General features: G+C 35.2%; 2 protein-coding genes across 2 annotated transcripts; both read right to left on the bottom strand.

Moving 5' to 3' along the window:
- Window positions 1–2,173: 2,173 nt before the first annotated feature.
- LOC111887427 (uncharacterized) lies at window positions 2,174–3,919 on the bottom strand. The gene has a single exon (XM_023883592.1). It carries the CDS (start codon window positions 3,917–3,919, stop codon window positions 2,174–2,176), a length of 1,746 nt encoding a protein of 581 aa, XP_023739360.1.
- Window positions 3,920–4,901: 982 nt separating this feature from the next.
- LOC111887425 (diamine oxidase [copper-containing] 1, peroxisomal) lies at window positions 4,902–9,397 on the bottom strand. The gene is made up of 11 exons (XM_023883591.3): window positions 8,921–9,397; window positions 8,068–8,177; window positions 7,670–7,975; window positions 7,134–7,577; window positions 6,841–7,056; window positions 6,518–6,754; window positions 6,228–6,413; window positions 5,930–6,070; window positions 5,559–5,827; window positions 5,407–5,488; window positions 4,902–5,148 (listed from the first exon to the last, which is right to left on the bottom strand). The coding sequence occupies exons 1-11, from the start codon at window positions 9,102–9,104 to the stop codon at window positions 5,008–5,010; spliced, it is 2,316 nt and encodes a 771-aa protein (XP_023739359.1). The 5' UTR covers window positions 9,105–9,397; the 3' UTR covers window positions 4,902–5,007.
- Window positions 9,398–24,597: the final 15,200 nt, after the last annotated feature.

Here is a 24,597-nt window from a genome sequence, read left to right as displayed (position 1 = left end):
TAATGACACAAAAAAAAAGGATGCTTCCTAAATCAAAACCTTTTCCTTGGTAAACGGTTGGTACTTACTCATGATAACCTAACGATAAGGGATTCTTTGGTAAATCACATTGAATAACTAAATAGTTTCAACCTTTTAATAGTAAATATAAGGTAATGTTGTTTAACCTTGTAGAAACAGTTCTAAGGATTTTGATTCGTTCAGAGGATGTATCAAATGTCTTGAATGTCGATCGATTCAGAGATGTTATCTGATTGGTTCTATTCATAGCTATTTTTAATCATTTTTTCAAAAAACAATGTAATTTTAACCAATAAAAATACCTTAAAAACTATATAAAATGTCTAAATGGTAAAATGGGATGTCCTTTAGCCAGGCCCAAAGATATTATACTTAAAATAATGAAATTCTGCACCCATAATAAAATGTAAAAGCATTCTTTCGGATTTCACAAATTAGAAAAAAAATAAATAAATAAATAAGAAACAAACATATAAAAATCTTGAAATTTGAAATTAGGGCCCAAAAGAGGAAGAATCTTGGACCTGACATCGGCATGGCCCTATAATTTTGTTTGGTTCAAAAGTTATGATTGTATGACAAATTAATAAAAAGAGTTTCTAGTTTCTACATTTTTACGGTCTATTTATAAATGAACCAAATGTTTAATTTGTTCCATGTCGATTTCTTGAATTTTTTCTAGAAACAACCAAAACATGGAGTTTTAAAACTTCACGAAACTCATTTGATTATAAATATAATTTGGCTTTAAAGAACAATAATGAATCACTTTAAAGTTTTGCCATTAAATGGATAATTAAAAGATGCATCATAAAGGGTAAAATATTTATCTATTTCTTTCATTTTGTTATTTAATTATTCATTAAAAAGGTCAAAACTTGCAGTAAGTTGAAGAGCCCAATTTGATTTGAATCATCTTTTTTTCACATTGGAGTTCAATAATTGTACTCATCTGTTTGAGGAGCAATGTATTTGACAATAACAACAGGCAACCTGAAGAACATAACTCAGTTGAAAGCAACTGCATTTATTTATTGTTTTCCATTTTGGGAATTTGAACAAATTACCAAGTGAAAAGAGGTTGTTCCAAATAAGGGTTTGATAAGAAAAGATTCTAAAACAAGTCGAATCTTGAAATCTTGAAAAGATAGTTCACCACCCGTATATAGATGTCTTTAAAGCGAAAGAGACATTTGTTTAGTGAAAAACGTCACTGAAAATGATTCACAAAACACGTTTATGATGTAAGAAGAGTAAGATCAAGAAGACAGATAATGTACTTATATAGACATAATTGACATGAAACGAACCTCCAACAAGAGTCTTTTAGGCTGGTTTTAGTTTCTTAACAAAGAAAGAATAACATCATTATCCACTTCTTTTTTGCCTTAGAGTTAGGGTTTAGGAAACATTTATTACAAAAGGGTCAGGGTGACCCTATTCTCGAGTTTTTTTAAGAAAGGAAAATTTGGGTTTTTGAGTTTTTTTGAAGGATGGGAAAGAAATGAAATTGAAGTAAAGTAATTAAAATCTTTTTTCCCTAAAAAAATGATTGAGAAGGCATTTCTCATCAATTTCCTTTCATTTCCTTCCTCTCATGTTTAAACTTGAAAACGGGGTGTTAACATTCACCAAAGAAAAGGCTCCAACTGTTTCTAGAAAGTTCCAAGAGTCGTGTGTTTTATATTGTTCATTATGGAACATTCATTACAATAAATGAATTGGAAGAGGAGGCATCATTATACACATATAGAGTTTATTTTGAAATTGTAGAAAGAACCAAAAGCTTCTTGTGTCTAGAGTTTCGGTTGAGACTTCGTATTGACACTAAGCAAAAGTTGTGACCACAACCAGAACATTGGTTATTGTTTCTTGTTTTAAGGTTCGAGTAAAGACTCAACTCAAAAACAAATGATTCTAGTTCAAGATTAAGTTTTTATAGCTTTTCTAGGGTTATTTCCAAATGATAAATATAAAAAAAATGACAGTTTTTCTCTCATCAATTTTAATATATACCAAGCACCAAACAAACTGTCATGTCATGTAGGTAGCCTTAAAGGCATCCAAAAGATCACAAATTCGAATCCTACAAACACTCATCAATCATTACAATTTACAAGTCTCTGAAAATGTACAATGACTCCATGAAACATCATGGTACATAAGCCGGCTTATGTGTACGAACACCCGGTTGATACAAATTCAGATGGTGCATTGCTTTCGCGAAAAGCTCTCTCATGTCTGGATACTGAGTCAAAACAGATCGAGCACCACCTTCAATGACACTCAACACTCTAGCTTCTTCAAGAACGTTACTATTACCCACATGTAATGCAAGATAACACAAGAGTTTAAGCCCAAGAACTTGAATCTTGATATCATCACTACTTTTCAAGAAGCCCATTATACGAGGAACCCCATTGAACTCCAAAATCGCCTTCGAGTGTTCCACACAGTTGAAGTTGTCAGGGCAAACGAATTTCGTCAATGTCATCACAGTTTCGTTAGTGACGTCACTGACTTCGTTGTCTAGCTTTGAAACTAGAGGTCCAAGTATTCGAGTCTCTTTAGCAGGAAAGGTTCGAGCCAGTGAACCAATTGTCGTTATGGCTGGAACCACCAGCTCCGGGTTGGGTTCATGGTTCAGGACTCGTAGAAGCTGGTCCAATAGGGTTCGCGCAGCTGGCAAATTGGGTTTGAACACTTGACGTCTTAACTCGGCGTTTGACTCGGCAACTGCGGTCAACTCGGTGACTGTCGTTAAGCAATTTATCTGTAGTTGTTGGTTTTCGTGTTGGATGAGTTTTGCTAAACAAATTAATGCTTTTGTTTCGGTGATCTTCTTAGTGTTCGATAAACTCCCTTTAGATAATGTCCATAATGCCCTCGCGCAACTTATCTTGAGATCGAGTTTTTCTTCGGGTGAAGCGACGTCGGTTTCTTTCTTATAGTTGAAAGATAACGAAGAATTGAAATGGTATTGGTAACCTGAAGTGGTAATTATGTCATCCAGAACGACGTCGTTTGCTAAGAATGTGACGATTGGTCTCGTCACATTCTCCCTTCCGAATTCCTCCTGTACCAATGGATCAATTTCTGCCATTTTTGACAACAGATTGATCACATTTGTTCGGACAACTACGGATGTGGAGTCGTTAAGAACTTGAACAATGGTGGGAATAGCCATGGATCGAACAAAAGCGGAGATTTTTTCTCCATCGGTTGCTAAAGCGTGGAGCGTGGCAGCGGCGGCAATTTGGGACTCCGGTGACGCTCCTTCTTTTAGTAGTTTAAGAAGCGGCGGGATTCCGTCTTCTTCAATGATCATCTTCTTGTTCCGGTCGTTGTCACCGGCTAATGATCCGAGGGAATTTGCAGCGTCGACTCGGACTTTGAGTTGTGTGGAATGGTGGACGGTGGCAATGTTGGACCAAACCCAGGCGAGTACCGGGTCGTTGCTGGCAATGGGAGGGAGGGAAGGGTTTACACCGGCGTTGTCATCCGGAACAAAAACGGAAAGGAGCCATTTGATATCGGCGATGGAAGACTCCAGAAGACTCGACACTTTCCGGACATCCGCAGCGGTGGTGATAGCAAAGACCTGACGGAGGATGCCGCTTCGTTGCTTACACTTGCGAACAAGCGTCTGGGCTCGTTCAAGATTCAAGGAGAGATTGGAGAAGATGGAGCGGAGAGGGCGGTCGTAAAATGTGGTGGAGGAGGAGGTAACGAGTCGAGCGGTGGAACGGAGGAGGTGGGCGAGTTGGGCGGCGAGTGTAGCGAGGTCGGAACAGTCGAGCTTTGAAGGTTGAAGGTCTTTAACGGATTTGACGAGTCTGTCAGCTAGTAGAATTTGGAGGGCGAGTTGTTGTTGGATGGATTTGTGGTGTTGCGCCATGGCGGTGGGCGGGAGGACAGACGGTGTCACGGTGGGGATTGAGGAGTGTTTGGCATTATTGTAGCAGGGGCGGAGGTAGTATGAGGATGACTACAACTAGACTAGTTCGACTGTTTACGAATACGACTAGGGAAATATTTTATGGTTGTGGTTGCGAAGAGGAGAGAGAATAAGTGATAAGTGATGTGTTTTTTTCCAACACACTCACACGTAAGAAATTTCTACTTTCACATGACCTTTCTGTGACCAAACCAATAATTTTGATTGAATGTGAAGATGATTTTGCAGTGTAAACGAGACTCCGTCCAGACAGTCAAACCTAGACATTAATGGGTTTAGCTATCTATGTTGGTTAATTGTCGTATCTCTAGTCTCTAGTCTCTAGTCTATATATATATAAAACCAACCACGTCAACCACCCACAACTAAAATCAAACAAAAAACTAAATCTATATCACATGTATATTATATCAGATAACAAACAAAGATATCTAAATTTAAAAGTAATTTTCAAAGCAACCAATATCAATACAAAGAGAAAAAGAAAAAGTAGCCAAAAAAAGGAGACGAAGTTAGAAGAAAAAATATCCTATAATATTACAAAGTAAACCGATACGGATATTTTACGCTTAAATAATAAAAAAAGAATGATGATTGTTTAGTGGACTAGTCTAAAACCAAGGGACTACTTTTAAAACGATTGACCTTAAGCAACAAGTAAAAAAAAAAAAAAAAAAAAAAAGTAGGGTAAAGGAGCATATGCTTTTCCTATAGTGGTATATAGTGGGCCATATTATTATCGACTACATAATTAGATATTTTGAAGATATAAAGAGAGTGATACCTAATAGCAATAGTGAGGTGTCGGAGATATGACCAAAAAGTCCAGTGTGACACGTGATGACTAACTACACTTATGAACCAGCTTTGAATTTCATCGGTCGTGGTCCAAACTTATCTTAAACAAAAAAATGATAGTACGTACCAAAGGAAACATATGAAATGAATTGAAATGGAGACTGGGTCAAATTCATAGCACAACCAACCAAAGTATAATAATATAGGTCTACAAACTTAAACTACATACATCAAAGCTTGGCAATCAAAGCATTTGAAACAGACTTGGTTGCAACGCCAACGCCTTCTTTAGCTTCATTGTCTTTCACATCCATCTCACACGCTCCTGGAGGGACGTCAACCGCTGGTGAGCAGTTGAAGAATCCATGTGGCTGCATCCAAATATATTTATTTTGTATTTAGAAAAAAATAAATATAACACAAATGGATGTTGGATGTACCCACAGTGTTTGGTAGGGTAGCAGTGACAGGGAGAGGGACCATGGTCAGGGTCAGGGTCAGAGGGATTACGTGGGAATCTTGGGTAAAACAGACAAGTAAAAAAAAAAAAAAAAAAAAAAGTACTCATAAAGGGATTATGATATTGATGGATTGAGAATTGAGATAAGTTATAATAAGTAGATGATTACCTGAAGCATAAAACCAATGTGTTCCACTGGCATAACAGGCCAGTCTTCTAACCTAGGAACATGAGTGATCCCAAATACATACCTGCACATGAAGGATGGTGATGGTGAAATTCGAAGGAAATAAATAAATAAATAAATATATGTTGACTGACCAAAGTACGATATCAGTTTCCTCAAGAGAACGATTTTGCTTGACCCATGAGGCTAAGCCTTCACCAACACGTGGATTCTGATTAGGAAACTCTCCTCCAGGAAAATTCTCATCAAGTGCATACGGTGTAACCCAAAGATTATGTTTAAGAAATTCAGCCCTTCTCAAAAACTTAGCCTCTGAACCTGCTAATGGCAAGCAATTTGAACCTGGTACCAGCTTATACCCTGTCAGCTGCCCCGTCCTATTCACAGTCCGAGTGTTTCTAATCTACATACACATACACATTTCACCAATAATCTACAAAAAGTTTTTTTTTATATATATATATATATATATAAATAATTCTTTTAAAAGGGAAAAGATGCTTACAATCCAATGACGAGCAGATAACTGATTGCAATCACGCATAGCTTCATTTTCAGTTTTAAGTAAAGTTTCTTCGGTGTAGAATGCATTATTATGGACGTTATCTTTCCCAGATTCTTCAACTTTCACATTAACTTCAACAACCTGAAGTGAACAAACAAAACACAATAAGGGTCTGTTTTGGTAAGGTGGAGTGGAATCACAATTCACAAAAAAAAAAAAAAATGGAATGGATCATTACGTTCCATTATCCTGTTTGGTTGGTTTGAGCTTTGAACTTTGAATGAATCACAGTATATACCTGGTTATATGCTTCTCCAGGCTTGCAATCAACAGCCATATCCATACGAGCAACAAAAAAGTGTTGATGAACTGGCGCATACAACCCTGGTGCAATTGTTGTCCCATATTTTCTAACTTCCCCAGGCTGCAATGCTCCTAAACTCAAAATCCCTGTAAGTTTAACTTCAGCTTCAATCTTTCCATCCTGCAAACAAAACCATACAATACACCATCATTTAAATAACTGAAATTTCATAATTAGGTTTTGAAATCATGTAGTATATAAATAATTAAATATAACTAACTCACCTGGTAAAAGTGCCAATAGAAACCGTATTCGTAATTGGCAACAGTACATATAAATGACACTGTAAGACGCCGAGATCTTCGTACTTCCGCTAAGCCAGTTCTCCAGTCTTGATGCTTCCACAGGATTCCATGATCCTCTTCATGCATACATACACAATTTTCAATTGTTTCAACACCTCCAGTGAAGTTTGTAAAATGTGCATCAAAGTACTTGATATAACCTAGGCAATCACATCCCTATAAAAAAAAAAACAATACTCTTTAAGCATACTCACACGTTACAGTTACAGTTACCTAAAATTTAAAAACATAAATGAGCAAACCTTTTTAAGAGAATGAGCATTTTTTCCAAGACCATCTTCACCTGCATCAAACGCGTTCTTTCTGTAATGTGGATCGTTTGGATCACCATAAGGAACAACCATTTCAACAAAGCTCAATCTATGAGCAATTGGTCTTCTACCTCTGCTTCCATCAACATATGCAACCGAGTGTATCACTAATCCCTCCCTTGGAGTAAACCCAATACGAAAGTTCCACTATCAACAAAAAAAAAAAAGTAATTTTTAACATATATGTTTTACTAATGCGATTTTTGTATGGATAATTTCACTACCTTTTGCCACTCAACATATTGGCCATTAACACGGAAGCTGGGCCCATCGGGCTGAAGAATTTGTAAGGGCTTTACATCGCTTCGGTCAACGCCACCTCGTGTATGAGCAGGAGTGTAGTTTCTTAAAGGATCAGCAGGTGGCAATGGGACAAGTTTTCGGTCTTCAAAGTCAATGACAACCATGTTTTGCATGTCAACAAGAATATAAATTCCTTCAACGGGTCGGGCGTATCCGTTTTCCATTGGGCTATCACTTTCAGTCCTACAGAAGATAAGTGGTTTTGCTAATCTTCTGCTAGGAGCATCTGCTTCACTATGATAACCAACACACCAAGCATCAACCATCACAAGATCCATATCTTCAATACCCCTCTTCTTCATAGCTTCTTGAAAGGGAAAGTACTCTTTCACAACAGCTTCACATTCAGCATATTCAACAGCATCCTGTGATGGATAGATAATCATGAGGGCATCAGTAAAGTTAAATCTTTTTTTCGATTTATATAAGAGAAAGAATGGGGAGTAGAGTAGAGTACCATGGGAGGCTGAACATCTTGAATTGTTCTTGAAGAAACGACTTTCCCTCTATGATGTCCACCACGAGTTGTTGCATGTACTTCGGATAATTCAACAATCCATATGCTTGTTTCGTTTGATTTTTTATTGTAGACAACAAGTCTAGCTCTCCTTGGGGGAAGCTTACTAGGTATTACAGCACCACCTTTGCTTCTGGGTAGTAGAGAAGGTTGGAAAGGTGGAAAGAAATATGCATCTGCAAGTGCAACAACACTTTTATCTGGTTCTGATAGAACCACCTCCACAAACCGCATACCATCTCTGACCTGAAAAAGAAAATTCAAACACACAATTAGTATGTCATCATTCATCATGATTAAGATGATTTGAGTGTTAACAGCATAATCCCAATTAATACCTCAGGTGTCGCTCCAGCTGCCCTGACAGTTGCTACTGCTACTTTGATTTCAGCAGCAGATAATGGGTCCAATGGATGGCTTGTTTGAGCCCGTGTGAGGATTTGGATTCCTGTAAGAGTAGAGCATGAATTTGTCAAACTGCAAGTGGCAAAAGATTTGGAGGCCAAATAAAAAAAAGATCTTGAATGACCATCTTACAACTTATAATAATGTTGCTTATCATTACTTTCACTGTGATAGCTCAAAGCAAAACACATGGATTACTTATGAAGTAAGTAGGCAACTATAATGAATCATGATCTCTTTTGCATATGTAAGTTAAGGGTATAATGTATTCTAGATAAGCCACAGCTCTCGAATTCATCATCTTGTAGAATGTAGCTCTTAAATACCGAGCTAATCTACAACCATCCTTCTTCTTCCTAAAACAGACATCTACTCTTGTACTTTCAATTAACTCTAGGATTTAACTCTTTCTATAAAGAGATTGGCTGACATAAGGTTTAACTTCAGGATTCGGCAAAGACAATTCATATACGATCAAACAAAGGTCACGAATCAACGATAGAAAACAGATAGCAGACAATTTTTCATTAGCAGATACCAAAACTTAAAGTGATATTGTCTAATACGCTCATACAACAATATTCACAGTTGTGTGTATCTATCGCGAAACTACACATATGGTAATATCCGTAAAGATAGATTTATCGGTGTTACTATACATATATGCGTATACAAGCACATGCAACAAAACTAGAGATAAATCCCTAAATACGCATATAGATATTTCTAAATGCCGAATATATAAGATTCGACATATACATCAATGCAAACAAAGATATAGATTACCTTTAGAGGAAGCGGAAGGATCGGTAGTATTGATCAAGGTAGCGATTGATGTATTCTTGATCGGCGTCTTCTGATCGTTGTTGTGCCAGTTTTCGACAACAACGACGTCAGCGGAAACCGCCTGACGGTGGATCGGAAGTGAATCATCGGTAGAATGCGACGCCTTTTGCGAAGTTGAGGCCATTGTAGGGGGTTAGCAAGCTCACCAAATCCACCGTAGTAATTGCAGTGTGTACAATCTACTGACATACAGAAGCAATTCTCTCTGTGTATAATAATGATCCCACTCACTCTATCTCCCCTGACGTTAGCCTCTTCAACTGGATCAATGGATTTCGATTACAGTGTAGGAATCTGTGGATAATGAGATATCACAGCAGGAGGAGGATGAGAAGAAGAGGGAAGTAGGGCTTGTGGTTTTTTATGAATCTAAAACAGAATTTACGGAGAAGGGGAGATATATATGAAGGTGGAGAAGTAGCAGATGAAGACTGCTGATCTCACGTGACAAGAGGGGTTAAGAGGGTGTTGGAGTTGAGTATTGAATTCTTTTTGATATTATGATTACGATCATTTAAATTTTTTAATGTTTAGATAAACAGATTCTGATTTTAATTATTATCTGTTGAATATATGTTGCAAAATTGATTATGTAATACTTAATTTTAGAAAGAAAATTATCATCCTTGCATATTATTTGAATTTGAATTTAAATTTTTGTATTTTAATTGTTTAGTTAATGGGTGTTCAGTATATGTTGTAAAGTTGATTATGTGATAATATTTAGGAACAGATAATTAACTATAGCAAAAAAAAAACTGTAAAAGATAATTGTTATATATGTTTATATTTGCATAAAAATGTAACAATTAAATAATAAATTGTTAGTATTTGATACATTATGATTATTATGAAAGCTAATAGATAAACGACTAAAATTATCATCTCACATAATATTTGAATTTAAATTTAATTATTTTGTTTGTCACCTGTAATAATTTAGATTATTATTAAAGTTTTTTAAAACATTTAAGCAAACTGTAACACCTGATTTCAAGTATGAATTTTTATGTTTTAATCTTGCAAGTTTTTGAGTGGCCATGGCGAAGAAGGATCACCACGACGTGGCAGAGCAGCATGAATCGCATATTTCATTAAGTCACCACGATGTGGTCATGCATTGGTCATGACGTGGTGACGATAGGGTTCAAAACCCTAGATTTCGGGCCTAGAGTTCTATTTAAAGGACATGATATGTAGGATTTGTCCATCCTTAGCATCCATCACTCTTCTATGGTGATTTGGTTACCTTTGAAGGAAAAAAAAGAAGTTTTCTAATGCAAGGATCCATCAAGCAACCCATCTCCACCTTTATGATCATCTTTTGGACCATTGTAAGTCTTCAAGGCTTGATCTTTTTGGTTTATTTCTAGTAGATCTAGGAAAGTTAGAGTATTATGGTCTAGTGTGGAAGTTGGAATGAATGGGTCTGACAAAGTTAGCAACTTTATCGCTCATCAAGCTCCCCTAGAGTATTATATCTTATGGATCTAGAAGTTGAAAGTGTTTTCAAAACCATACATGATATTTAGGTCATTTTCTTACCTTTTGACCTAGTTTGAGTGGAGGACATGCATGGGTCATGCATGTCCACAAAGTTTGGATTTTTATGAACATTTAGGGTCCCAAGAAGCTTTCTTGAAAGTATGAACAAAGGACTTAACGAATTTAGAGCTTAATCTATTAAGTTGTCTCCAATCATAAATCACGGCACAACATGTTGCTCATCACAATGTAGTGAGAGGGTTCCTACGGTTGTTTTGTCGTGTTGCTGCCACAACGTGGTGACATGCTTGCCACGACATGGTGGCAAAGTTGGTCGCGACTGTTTTATTGGGAATAGCCACGATGTGGGTAGCAGTTGGCAACGACATGTTGACCATAGTCGTTGACTTTTTGACATGGTTGTCCTTATGACTCTTGCATGTATGTTGAGCGAGGCTTGTTATGTATGTTGGGTGAGGCCCGTATTGGTATGTGGTATTTGGGGAACTCACTAAGCTTTGTGATTATGGTTTTTTGTTTAAATGTTTTAGGTGTTTATGTTCTAGGGCGTGTTTGGCAAAAGTAGCTATTAGCTGGAAGCGGGTAGCTGGTAGCGGGTTGCGTGTAGCGGGTAGCTGGTAGCAGGAAGCTGTAACTTTTATCTGTTATATGAGTGTTTGGCAAAAGTAGCTGGAAGCTTTTGAAATATATGAAATTACATAAAAGGACAACTGATTAAAAATAAATAAATATATAAATGTATTTTTAAGGGTAATTACGGAAATTAATTTCAAAAGCTCGGTAGCGTTTTGTTAAAAGCTACATGAAGTAGCTTTTAGATTTGGAGCGTTTTGTTTAAACTAAAAGCTAAACGTTCGTACTACCAAACGACATTTTTTGTTTAAACTATAGCGTTTTGTTACAAGCTAAAAGCTAAAAGCTTCTAAACGCTTCCAAAAGTTCTGTGCCAAACACACCCCTATAAATGGAAGTCCGACTTGATCGCATTGCATCCCCTAAAGTTTTCCGCATTATCTATTTTATAACTTTACTCTAATGTTTTGAGAATATAATATACTCTGATTATCTTTTGAATGACTGAATGGATGATTTTTGGTTGTTGGAAAAATGAATTTTTACCTTATATATTTGGGACATTTTTACAAACCATAATCGAACATAATATATATATATATATATATATATATATATATATATATATATATATATATATATATATATATATATATATATATATAGAGGTTCAGGTTCATTTGAGATCATTCTAATTTTTCGAGACCGTAAGACCAAATCTAAAAATAATTTTAAAATGCAAAATAAATGGAAAAATCCAAAAATTCTTTTTTTAAATATTATTTTCGGAACTTGAATTAACTAAAAAAATAAAAATAAAAATAAAAAAATCCTATTTTTTTTTTAAAAATACGTGAAATATTCTAATAGAATATTACACTGTACATATTCTAAAAAATAATTTTAAAATGAAAAATAAATGGAAAAATCTAAAAATTCTTTTTTTAAATATTATTTTCGGAACTTGAATTAACTAAAAAAAATAAAAAAAAAAATCCCGTTTTTTTTAAAAATACGTGAAATATTCTAATAGAATATTACACTGTACATATTCTAAAAAATAATTTTAAAATGCAAAATAAATGGAAAAATCCAAAAACTCTTTTTTTAAATATTATTTTCGGAACTTGAATTAACTAAAAATAAATAAAAAAAAATGCATCTCACGGTCTCACAAAATATAGATGGTCTCAAATGAACCTAACCTTATATATATATATATATATATATATATATATATATATATATATATATATATATATATATATATATATATATGGTTAGGTTCTTGTGAGACGGTTTAATTTGTGAGACCGTGAGACGCAATCCTAGCCAATCATTTAGTAGATAAAACAAAAACATTTTTTAAAATGCAAAATAATTGAAAATTTTCGAAAAAAAATTTCCAATATTATTTTCGGAATATATATTTTCCAAAAAAAAATAAAAGAATACCAAAAAATAAAAAATAAATACAAAAAAAATACATTTTTTTACATATTTTAGTAGAATATTTAGAATATTCTACATATCTGACAAATCTAATAGAATATTCTAAACATTCTAAAAATCATATTAGAAATGTACAATGTAATATTCTATTAGAATATTTCACGTATTTTTCAAAAAAAAAAACCGTAATTTTTTTTATTTTCTTTTTTATTTTTTTAGGTAAATAAAGTTCAGAAAATAATAATTAAAAATAGGATTTTTAGATTTTTCCTTTTATTTTGCATTTTAAAATTATTTTTAGATTTGGTATCACGGTCTCACAAAATTAGCATGGTCTTAAATGGTTTTAAATGAACCTGAACATATATATATATATATATATATATATATATATATATATATATATATATATATATATATATATATATATATATATATATATATATATATATATATATATATACTAGTTTATAACCCGTGGGAACCACGGTTATAAAATTAATTAAACTTTTATAGTAAAAATTCAAAATTATTAATCAATTATTTTAAATAAATTATTAATTTAAAAGATATTTTTTTAGTTATACAAAATTATAATCGTTGATTCAAATAAATATGTAAAATTAATTTTTAATATATATTAAACATTTTTTATTTGTGAATTAATGAAAACATTAATATAAAATTTAAATTTTAAAATAGAGAATAAATACATTAACAAATAGCATCACGTTCATGAAGAGATATAAAAAATTTAAAATGAAGAACTAATATATTGACAAGTGGCAACACATTAATTAAGATGTCTAATATGATGACGCATGACAAAATAACTACTCTTTTATTAGTATATATATATATATATATATATATATATATATATATATATATATATATATATATATATATATATATATATATATATATATATATATATATATATATATATATATATATATATATATATATACACTTAGCTGTCATTATTTGTCTTTAACTACGTGTAGTTAGTATTAAAATATAACAACAAATTTTGTCAAGATACTCTTAAATGAGATTCTTTCATGAAATTTAAATCTTTAAACTTGCAAGATGAAATTGAAAAATAATTTAGATTTATTAATATATAGCTATTTTAGTTATATAAAAACAATAATAGTATATCAATAATATATCATTGCCGTATTAATCGCATATGTTCCAGGTTCACCCAAATGAAACGGTGTGCCTTGTGCCGGTGTATCGAAACAGGTGGATTAAAGGCTTGAAGCCTCTTCTTTTCAGCTACTTTTGCTTCTTTTTTAAAAGTTCACATCATTTAGAACTATAAAAACATTTTTTTCATCAGCATTCTAATTCAACTGTACATGTTCATTGTATATGGATATTATTTGTTGTTTATCATGTATTTAGTTTTTCTCTATATGAATTCAACGGCACATATTCATTGTATATGAATATTATTTGCTGTTTATCATGTATGTAGTTTTTCGCTATATGAGCATAAAAAAGTTTAGATAACTTAAACTTGATGATGTATGTATAATTTAACGATTTAACCAATATTTAAATTTTACATAGCAAGCGAAACTTTTAGAATATTAATAAAGAAAAAAAAAATTATAATTTGTAAATCAAATTATATTTTACATTTATTGTATGATATTATATACTTATAGCTTAAACGGAATCGAGTCAAACATGATTGTAAAACCCCAAAAACGCTACGATGTATCACTTCATTTGATGGCGCGGAATCCCAATCAAATGAATTAGACAAGACGAAATAAAGAATAAGAACACAATGGTTAATCTTCAATGCACACTATTATTGAATAGTTTGGTACATAAGATTCTTGATTACACTTGGTTCTCTCTTGTTTCTCTCCAAATCACGTTCTTAGCTTATGTCAGCACCCAAAAACGTCCATCTCTCTCTACAAGGCTCAAATGACACTATTTATACCTTGACCTAATAACCAAGGCCCAACCCAAAACCCAAACAAAACAATATTAAGTCTAACCGAAATCACATGTGATTTCGGTCCAAACAACACCAAAACATGGTGGTTTCGGTCTTAGACCAAGAACTCTTATATTTTATGAAAAACAATGTATAAACCACAATTTATGACCTAAAAATCTCCCCCTTGGTTTATAGTTTTCTTTTCTTATGTCCTAACAATCTCCTACTGGGTTTGTAGCTTTCTTTTCTTTTCAATCTTCACTTTGTGCTTGACTTCAGTTTTTATCTTCGATTTCTTCACAACTTCAAGATGAACATATGAATTTATGCATGAATGACTTTATCTTGAAGAGTTGGACTTCTTTTAAAGATATGACTTTGAATGCACATTGGGCATATGAGGCATCTTGTAAAGGTTCTTGAAAATCAGCACTTTCAGCTTTAAAATACTTCAGAGAAAATAACAGAGAGACCGATTCTTCTGGATCACTTCAGCAAGTTCATAGATAGCAGCAAATTGATTGAGGAGGGTTCAATGCAACTTGTCACATAATCTCAAGTATAATTTCACCTTGCTTCTGGGGTTGAAAGACTGAATGTTGAAAAATAATCTTCACTTCTTGTTCCTTCGAATGAGTATTCTTTAATGATCACCGATGCGCCTTGAAAAGTAATCATGACTAAAAAGTCCACGTGGATCACAGAATCATAAAGACCCTTCTCACCATAGTTGTTCAAGGACCCAGCCTTGGCTCAGATGGAGACTTCTCGCAGTATATGTGTGAACGTGGAGGAACGCACTGCGATTTGTTGAGTATCGGAGAACTACTCATGGCTATTTTGATGTTAGCCCATGCATATTCGTGATCAAAGATCTCAATGCAGTTTTTCAAGTTAACATGTTAACTTGGCCCTTGGTGAGACATTCAGCGATATATGTTTCCCTGTTGGGTGAATCGCGCCTGGTGTCATGACAGTTCTTAGGTAAAGAAAGTTGACAAGACCAATTTGACAATTTGTATAGTTTTAGACTTCCAATTCCTTAAATACGACAATTCTTAGAAAGAAACTGTCTAACTGACATTGTGTATAGTGTCACACCAGGTATGAACCATTATCCGTCAATTTCATGGGTGAAAATATCGAGAACATTAAAATGTTCACCGTCAATTCAGAAATGGATGGATTATGGATTTTGGGTTTCACTTAGAATCATGGTGATAGTGACTTCCATGATCATAAACACATAATTTTTGGTAACCGTCAGCCAAGTTGTTTTATACTTGAACCTCAAGGGGTACCGGTACGTGGAAGCGATCTAATGGAGAAAATTTAGATATGTGTGAAGAATGGTTGGGTGTTTCACATTAGTCATGGTGAAAATGACTTTTGATCATTAACATTTGATGTGAAGACTCCTATTAATACTGGTACATGTCTCAATATGGAAGAGTCTATCACTCGCATTTGAATCCTCCATCAATTCCTTTCCAAGTTTCTTCTCCTTGCTTAGAAAATTCCGATACAATCTCCTTGAGTCTCTTCTTCTTAAGAATTTACATTTCAAGACAAAAGAAATTTTGAGATAAAAACAAAAGTAAAAATAATCTTAACACACAATAGAAATCACTAATAAATAAAAGTAAAAATAAAATACGCTCAGCTCAAAAACTATATTTTTGGATTTTTTTTTCTAAGAAAGAATTAAAACAGAAATAAATATATTTTTGGATTTTTGATTTTTATAAAATTTTTAATTCTCCCTCTAAATTTGTGCATAAAGGAAAGATATGAACAAATTTATCAAAACCAAAAATAAAATACAAAATATGCAAAACAAAAACTTTAGGGATCAAAAGTTGTTAAACAATTTAACTTGCCTTTTATCACTAAATCTCATATCATTTCCCAAAAACACTTACGAAAGAAGACATCTTTTTGACTTTTTGATTTTCTATTTTTTAAATTTTTAATTTTTAATTTTTAATTTCTCCCCCTTAATTTGTGCACGGGGAAGAAATGAATAAATGCGCAAATTTAAACAAACAAAAATTGTCTTTAAAACGAATCATTTGAATAAAACTCATGAGTATCGAAAGAATTCAAAACTGTAAGTCAGCAATTGAAGACGCATCCAGATGACTTGATAACAGCAAGCAAATGCAGTAGCGTATTCATCCTTAGTTGTGTTTCAATTTTGGAACGAAGTAAGCAAACTCAAAATTCAACACGCCGTTACGTGCGATCCCCATTTGTGATCTCTTCCTTCTTCCTTTCCTAAAAAGGACACATACTCTCAATTTAAGTTCTGAACATTATACAGTTGAGAGATGTCCCCTATCATGTGCTTGGAGCAGCCACTATCAACAAACTAACATCTGATGATATTCCTCCATAGCTGCTCCAACACATAGTGCAGGATTAATTGCCTTTTGGAACCCATTCCATTTTGAAGCTGGGTTGACCATTATCATCTACACAAGGTACTCTCTCCCATGACATATCCTGTTTATCAGACACAGAAGATGAAGAAATACTAGAATCATTAGATGATTTGGGAGTGTGAACCTTTGGTACCCATCTATAGTCGGGTTTAACCTATTTCCTGTTTGATCGGATGGATGCCTCAGCACTTGCTTTGGAACTTGAAATCGACCGCCGAGATGACTTCAAACTAACTGATCTTCATTTAACTGAACCATCTTTTGAATTTGGCTTCTTGTGCGACATTCCCTTCTTGTCCTTAGGAGTTTGATTCTTCGCCTTTTTTGTGTTCCAGTCACCATTGCGTGAATGTGACCTCCAAGGATTTCTTTTGGAGAATCTCCCTCTTAGCACGTTCTTCCAACCATGTTGGTAGTAAAGAACATATAAACGATGTGGGCAGTTTTTGGCAATCTCTGATACCAATTGTAAAACCCCAAAAAGGCTATGATGTATCAATCGGATTCACTTGATGGTGCGGAATCCCAATCAAGTGAATTAGACAAGACAAAATATAGAATAAGAACACAATGGTTAATCTTCAATGCACACTATTATTGTGTCACACCCCCAAACCGGAACGGCGGAAACGTCCGGGGGTTGGATGACTTCATCTTGTAATATCATCACAGTGTAAGTAATTGAATCAAGACAACATCATCATCACACATAAAATAATATAACCGTCATTGTTTACATCAATGTGTTGGATTGCAAATTACATTCCCAAAATATAAGTGTCTGATGATAACAAAAATACAACAAAATCCATGAGTTCTTGAAGACCAACCCGCTTAACGATTATTTGAGAATACAAGTTATTTTGAAGACAGTCAACATATATAATGTTGGTGAGTTCATAAGCGTATTTGTATGAAAAGTTTGTATCACTTTATAAACACCAGAAAATCCGATATTTTCTGTAAAAATGGTTTGAACGTTTTGTATCAAATCTTGTATTTAAGAATGTATGTTTTCTGTTTGAAAATATATAAAGAGGGTATTCAAGGAACATCCTATATTTTCTGTTGTAAGTAGAAGGTAATGTATAATCTAAGTTTCCCAGAAAATCCTATATTTTCTGTTTGTAAAAGTGTTGTAGTCTTAAAAACCCTAAGACCGTAAATTGGTGTTTGTATAGTATTGTAACTGCAGACATATATATGTATTCCGTAAATTTTACAGTGGATTTAGTTTCTATGTGAGTCATTATAATCATGCTTGATATGACTGATCTTCCTGTCATGACGTTTTTCAGGCGTCGCTTGTTTAAGGTAAGACATTTGTCACCTTAGACTGGCCTAGTCTAGCTGTAGCGAACAACTCAGATGCGGGGATGTCAACCTCGTATAGATCTATACACAAACTCTTGCTCTCCCTCCAGGAGACTCTGGTGATAACTACAAGACTGGAGGTTGTACACTAGGTAGGTACAAATGAAAGAATGTCTCACAAGAACCTTAACTATGTTTACGCAAATATTGTAACACACTATTTAATGTTATAAATAACATTTTCGTGCATGTATTTAGGTTACAAGGCCCAATGTGTATGTACATGAATGAATGAGGCCCAATAAGTATGAAATGAGTATACAAGGTTCGTCGAGCATGTAGATGGGTTAACAAGGCCCAATAAACATGTAAGGAGTATACAAGACCTATCAAGCATGTAAAAGGGTCACTAAGGCCCAATAAACATTTAATGAAAGTATCAGGCCCAATAAGCATGTAAATGTGTCACACCCCCGAACCAGACGACGGAAACGTCCGGGGGCTTGTGCGTGACTTCATCTTGTAATATCATTACAGTGAATATAAATGAAACATAACATCATCATTACCATGCATAATATAATACAACTTCCATTGTTTACATCAAGTATAATCTTTTAAATAACAGGACCAAAACATTCAATGTATGATGTTTGACAGTACACAAAACAAAATCCCCTATTCTCGTTGATTCTTCTGCTTAACGATTCCATGAGAATACAAGTTATTTTGAAAACGTCAACATATATAATGTTGGTGAGTTCATAAGTATATTTGAGAAAAGGATTTGTATAACTTTGTAATCACAAGAAAATCCTGTATTTTCTTAAAGTAGTTTGGTATGTTTATGTCTGATCTTGTATTAATGCATGTGTGTTATTGTTTAATAGAATGTCAAAAGTGATTGAAGAGAATGTAAATAGAATGTCCCCGGACAACCCGACGTTGCCCGTAAAAGAAGAATAGTTAATGCTGCTGTACCAACACCGAGGTGGGGGTACCAATGTGAGTAAGTTTCTGAGTAATACCATCATAAAAGAAAATATATAATGTTGTCGTACCAACACCGAGGTGGGGTACCAGTGTGAGTAAGTTTTCGAGTAATCCAATCATAAAAGAAAATAGATAATGATGTCGTACCAACACCGAGGTGGGGGTACCAGTGTGAGTAAGTTTCTGAGTAATCCAACATAAAAGAAAATAGTCTTCCGCAAACTTCCTAAAATTAATTCCTCTAAGTGAGCTGTCATAACCATACTAAATAATGAAAATTTCGCCTGTCTTGGCGTTAGTGAACGCCGACTGAAAAATAGAATAAGGTTATAGTCACCCTAGACCGATGTAGTCTAACTGTAGCGAACAACTCAGGTGTGGGGTGTCATCCCCGTATAGATCTATACACAAAACCCCGCTTTCCTACCAGGAAACTCTGATTATAAATAACTACAGGCTACGATTGTACACTTATATGTGCCAACCGACATGTCTCACTAGATCCTTAATCGAATTTACGCGAAGATAAATGTATAAAACTCATTCCAGGCCCAACGAACCATGTAAGTGGGCCACTAGGGCATCGCTAAACATGTGAATCGTTTTAAGACCTAATAGGAATGAGATTTATATAATATGGGCTCCAAATATATGTAAAAAGACAACTAAGACCCATTTCACATGTAAGGTATTTATAGGCCCAAATAGCACGCAAATAGTATACAAAACCTATCAAGCATATAAATGGGCCACTAAGGCTCAATAACCTAGACAATGATCAAAATTAATTTGTTTGTTAGTTTATTGTTGGTTTTGGTTCAAGTATTCACTAAAACAACATAAAAGGCTCACTTTTTTTAAAATGACGTTTTTAGCCCATTAAGCCAAAAATTTACAATTAAGGCCCAATTTTTGTAAAAATAACACTTTAGTCCCCATTTTGTTCAAAACTTGTGTTTATGACTAGTTTGTGGTAAAAATAACATTTTAAACCCACTTTTGTCAAAAATATCATTTTTGGCTTGGTTTTTGTGAAAATACACATTTTTCTGGTTTTGGGGTTTTCTGACCTAGTTGTTAGAAAATTTGTAGAAAAATCATCGTAAGTCGAAATTTGGATCCGTAAATTCTGGAAGTTTGGAAATTTTGTATACTTTGTTCACAATTTTTCTCATGATTTTTAATGGCCTCTAACAAGTGTGAAATTTCTCACCTTCACAGGCTGGTCCAAAATTATTTCAAATCTGATAGGCAGTTTTGTAAAATTCGCCAAAAATTGTAGAAAAATCGTATGAAAACGTGAGAGTATCATTTTAAAGGTATAAACCTGAAATGTTTTCATGTAAAATAGTTTTGAAAAATATTATTAATAAGGTGGTCAAAACAGTTCGAGATTGGACCAAAACTTTTCTGTCAATGGCTGAATTTTTAGTTTAGTTTATAGATCATTGAACACAACACTCAATTTTGCTATTTTAAGTATATAAATCTCAGATCTACTAGTTTACGTGTATTATATGTGATAACACATAATTTTCTCAAGGTTTTCACGTAGATCCAAGTGATAAACTTAATATTCTTATCATATTTTTAGATTTATGAAGTAAATAGCACATAATCAACAAATAAGTTATCAAAAACACACATATTCATGCATATACACATAGATCTACATAAAGCAACTTGTATTCTCCCCCAAAACCATGTAAAAATAGAAAATAATGGGTATGAACTCACTTTTCTTTGTTGTTCTTGGTTTGAAGAAGAAATGGTAGGGGGTGATGTGATTCTCGGCCCTAACAAGCTCCTTGAAGGAGTTTTCAAATTCTATGAAGTTTAAGAGTATAGATCATGAAATATTATGAGTTAAGAAGAGATTTTTGAAGTAATCAAGAAACTAAACCATAGATCCAAGTATGAACTTACCAAAAATGTTGATCTTAGTGAAAAACTTCTTGGAAATGCCCACAATCTCGAAAAATTTTAGAGGAGGATGAAGGGGTCTTGAGAGAGTTTGAATGAAAGAAATGGAGGTGGTGTTGTGGGGTGTTTTGGCCGAAGATAGAAGAAAGGGAGGGGAAAGGCTTTGCCTTGATATATGGGAGGTAAATCTTGCATGCCTAGATACATGGAAGACAATGCATGGATGTCTTCCATGTAATTATGAGGTGTCACTTAACCCTTAATCCTTCATTAATCTTTTTTTTATAAATATATATATTGGGCCGAGAATTGGGCTAAAGAGAATGAAGAGGAAATGGTTTGGGCTTCCTTGGCTTAGTTCGAATTTATGAAGCCCAATTGATATTTTTTCGGCCCAATGGAAACATTTATGGCCCAATAAGGCCTAGTTGGGATAAAAGAGCCCTTTTAGGGTTTCTAGGCCCAAAATAGTCAAATTGGAATCTTATTGGTCCATTAGGCCTGATGAGTTGAAAAACTCTTTGATCGTTTAGATCTTAAACAGATTAATCAGAATAATGCAAACAAAAATATCAAACACAAGAATGAATCAAAATACGTCGAATGATTCAATAGATTCAAGCCTCAGCAGAGCTCGACAAAGAGCTTCCGTTGTAGAGGCCTTTAGGATTACAATTGATAAAAAGTATTTGTTGTGTATGATCGACTCTAAAAATATTACGTACTAAGATGCATGCAAGCATCTATAAATACTAAACCCTAGAAAATAACTCACGGATGGACAAGCCCAATCCGGAAAAAAAAATTGGACTAATGAACGAGCCCAAGACGCAACACATATCGAACCCTACAATCTCCCCCTTTGCGTCAATTGGAGCGAGACTCTACTTCGGGTTGTTGGGTCCAGCTGCAGGAACTTTCTTTGTGGTTTCGAACAGACAAGGAATGAGGGAAAGGATGGTTTGTCTGAAGCGAATGTACCACTGGATCATATCTTCGAAGTATTTCTTGTCATCATCAGAATTATGCTTGCATTGATTGATGATCCCCAAAACATGTTCCAAGCACGCAGTGGTGTATAGATGCTTGTCTGCCAAGGCGAACTGGCAATTTTGGCCTTCGTTCCTTGTGAACATGACTGAGTTCCGCTTTGGGTCGATCCTCCCCATCTGCATTTTATTCAGATCGCTTGCAGAGCCTACTGGGGAGATGGTGGGCTTTTTCTTGAAAATACTTGCGATCTCCTGATCCATCTTGGCGACCTCCATAATGTAGCAGACTAACATCCTTTTGAAGTGATCTATGATTGGCCCATATTCAGCTTTGTTGGTGAGGAGGATGTTGTGCAGGATGATCCAATCATGTGGATTCAGGTTAGGAAGATCAGCAAGTGAAATAGCATGTTCTGTTTTAGCAGACCCCCTCAGCACTTTGAACCGAACATTTGTGAAGTTTCCCTCCCGAAAGGGTTTGAGGACCTGAACGTTTATGATCTTCTGAGCACTCCATGTCTGATACTGAGGCTGAGCAGACCTCAGATAGAATTCAACGAGCTCCCTATCAACCTTCGGGTGAGGATGAGGGACATCAGCAACATGGGAGAATGCGTGAAATATGAAGGCCTTTCGGGTCAAGGGCATGTCAAACTGAGAGTCGACAGAATTGACCCTGTCCAAGGAAATCACCGGTTCGAGTTTTTCGACTCTCAAAGAGATCATGAGCCTCCTTCATTTTTCTTTCGTTCGCCTCTGCCTCTTTGGTAACACGAGCACTCATGTCTGAATCCTTTTCCCGGCTTTGTTTCTTCAAGAGATCAGCAATGGTCTCTTTGTCATCATCGCCATCACTGTCTTCAAGAATCTTTTTCCCTTTATCTTTAGCACCTGAACCTGAAGCATGACCTGTTGTTAGAGGTTCGGTTGTTTTAGTTGATGTAGAAGTAGGAGGCGGTTGAGATTGATTTCCGTCCTTTGACACACCTTCTCCCCCTTGTTTTGGATGGGCCACGTAAGCAGGAAGCCCTTCAATTTTGCTTAACATGGCAAGGGCAGGAGAAAGCTTCTCATGAAGAGTTTGTCATACTGAGTAGTTAAGAATCGGATTATGCGCTTCAAGAATGTTGGGGAGAGAGCACCGTGGACATCCGAAACACAACTTATAATGACAGCTCGCTCAGATCGAAGAGAGTTAACTTCCTTTTCTGACTGGGAAAGTTGAAGAATCTTGACCTTTAGAGCAGTGGTTTTGCGAGCAAGAGCATCCATCACGGAGTTCTCTGAAGCAAGATCTTCTTGCAGCTTTGTCAAGCGCTCCTCAACAGTCGCCTGGAAGGTTTTATTGTCAGCGACAAGAGACTGATGAAGACTGGAAAAGAATTATCGTTCTGATTCGAATGAAGTTGCCAGCTTCTCGACAAGAGAGTCAACCTTCGTTGCATTGGATTCAACGGCCCTCTGTAAAGAAAGTAAGAGATTGTTAGCATCGACAAATAGTTTTTCGACTTTTTCGGTTGCAACAATACACGCCTTGGTAGATGCGTCGATAGCAACAGTGGCGGAGTTGAATGAGGCTTCATGTGCCTTGGTGAACGAATCAACTAGCCCCTGAATGGCAGCCTCTGAGATATTGGACCGAGAGGAAGAGGAGGAAGCGATGAGACTGTCGATTTTCTCATGAAGTTCCTTGAGATGCTTTTTAGTGACAGGAGCATCATCGTCATCATCACTTTGAACCTGGTACGAACTAAAGTAGACAGAGTTAAAAGTCATGTCTTCTCCTCCAAGAAAAGTCTCGTCATCTGCTGAGTGATTAGGAGATGAAGGCGAAGGTGGAGGTTCGGTTGTGGGAGTAGGTTCGGGTGTCGAAGTATGTTCAGTGGCGGATGTGTGTTTGGGTGCTGAAGTATGATCCCCCGTATCAGATACGTTGGTTTGAACTCCAGTGGTGGTTGTTGTCATAGCTTCTGAGAAAATAGGAGGTGGTACAGGGATAGAGGTGGGTGGTATATGAGTAGTGGAGGTTATGGGGGGAATGGAAATAGAGATGGAGATTGGGGGAGGAGAGATAGGTGTAGTTGAAATGGGTACTGCAGGTGAAGGCGAACGGGGAGGAGTGTCACCTCGAATCGACTCCTCTGAGTCTGAGCTCTCATCCTCTGATTCACTGGAGGAAGAAGCAAGAATGAGTTTGCGCCTGGGCTGGGTTTTCCTCTTCTTTGGTGGAGGTGATTGAGCTGCCTTTGAAGGTTTTCACTTCTTTGGAGAAGGACTTTTCGCTCCTTTGACAACCTTCTTGTCTTTCCCCTTTTCTGGTTTCTTGCCCCTGGGAATAGGCTTGTCAGCGTCATGTATAGATTGAATCATCTCTGGAGTGAGCTCTCTGGGGCCTGAACGAAGAAAATCCTTGTAAGTCTTGATGATACGACTATCCCTTGGAACACACGCATA

This window comes from Lactuca sativa, chromosome 5 (assembly GCF_002870075.4).
Source record: "Lactuca sativa cultivar Salinas chromosome 5, Lsat_Salinas_v11, whole genome shotgun sequence".
Classification (NCBI taxonomy): Eukaryota; Viridiplantae; Streptophyta; class Magnoliopsida; order Asterales; family Asteraceae; genus Lactuca; species Lactuca sativa.
This window is presented reverse-complemented; position numbering and strand designations above follow the sequence as displayed.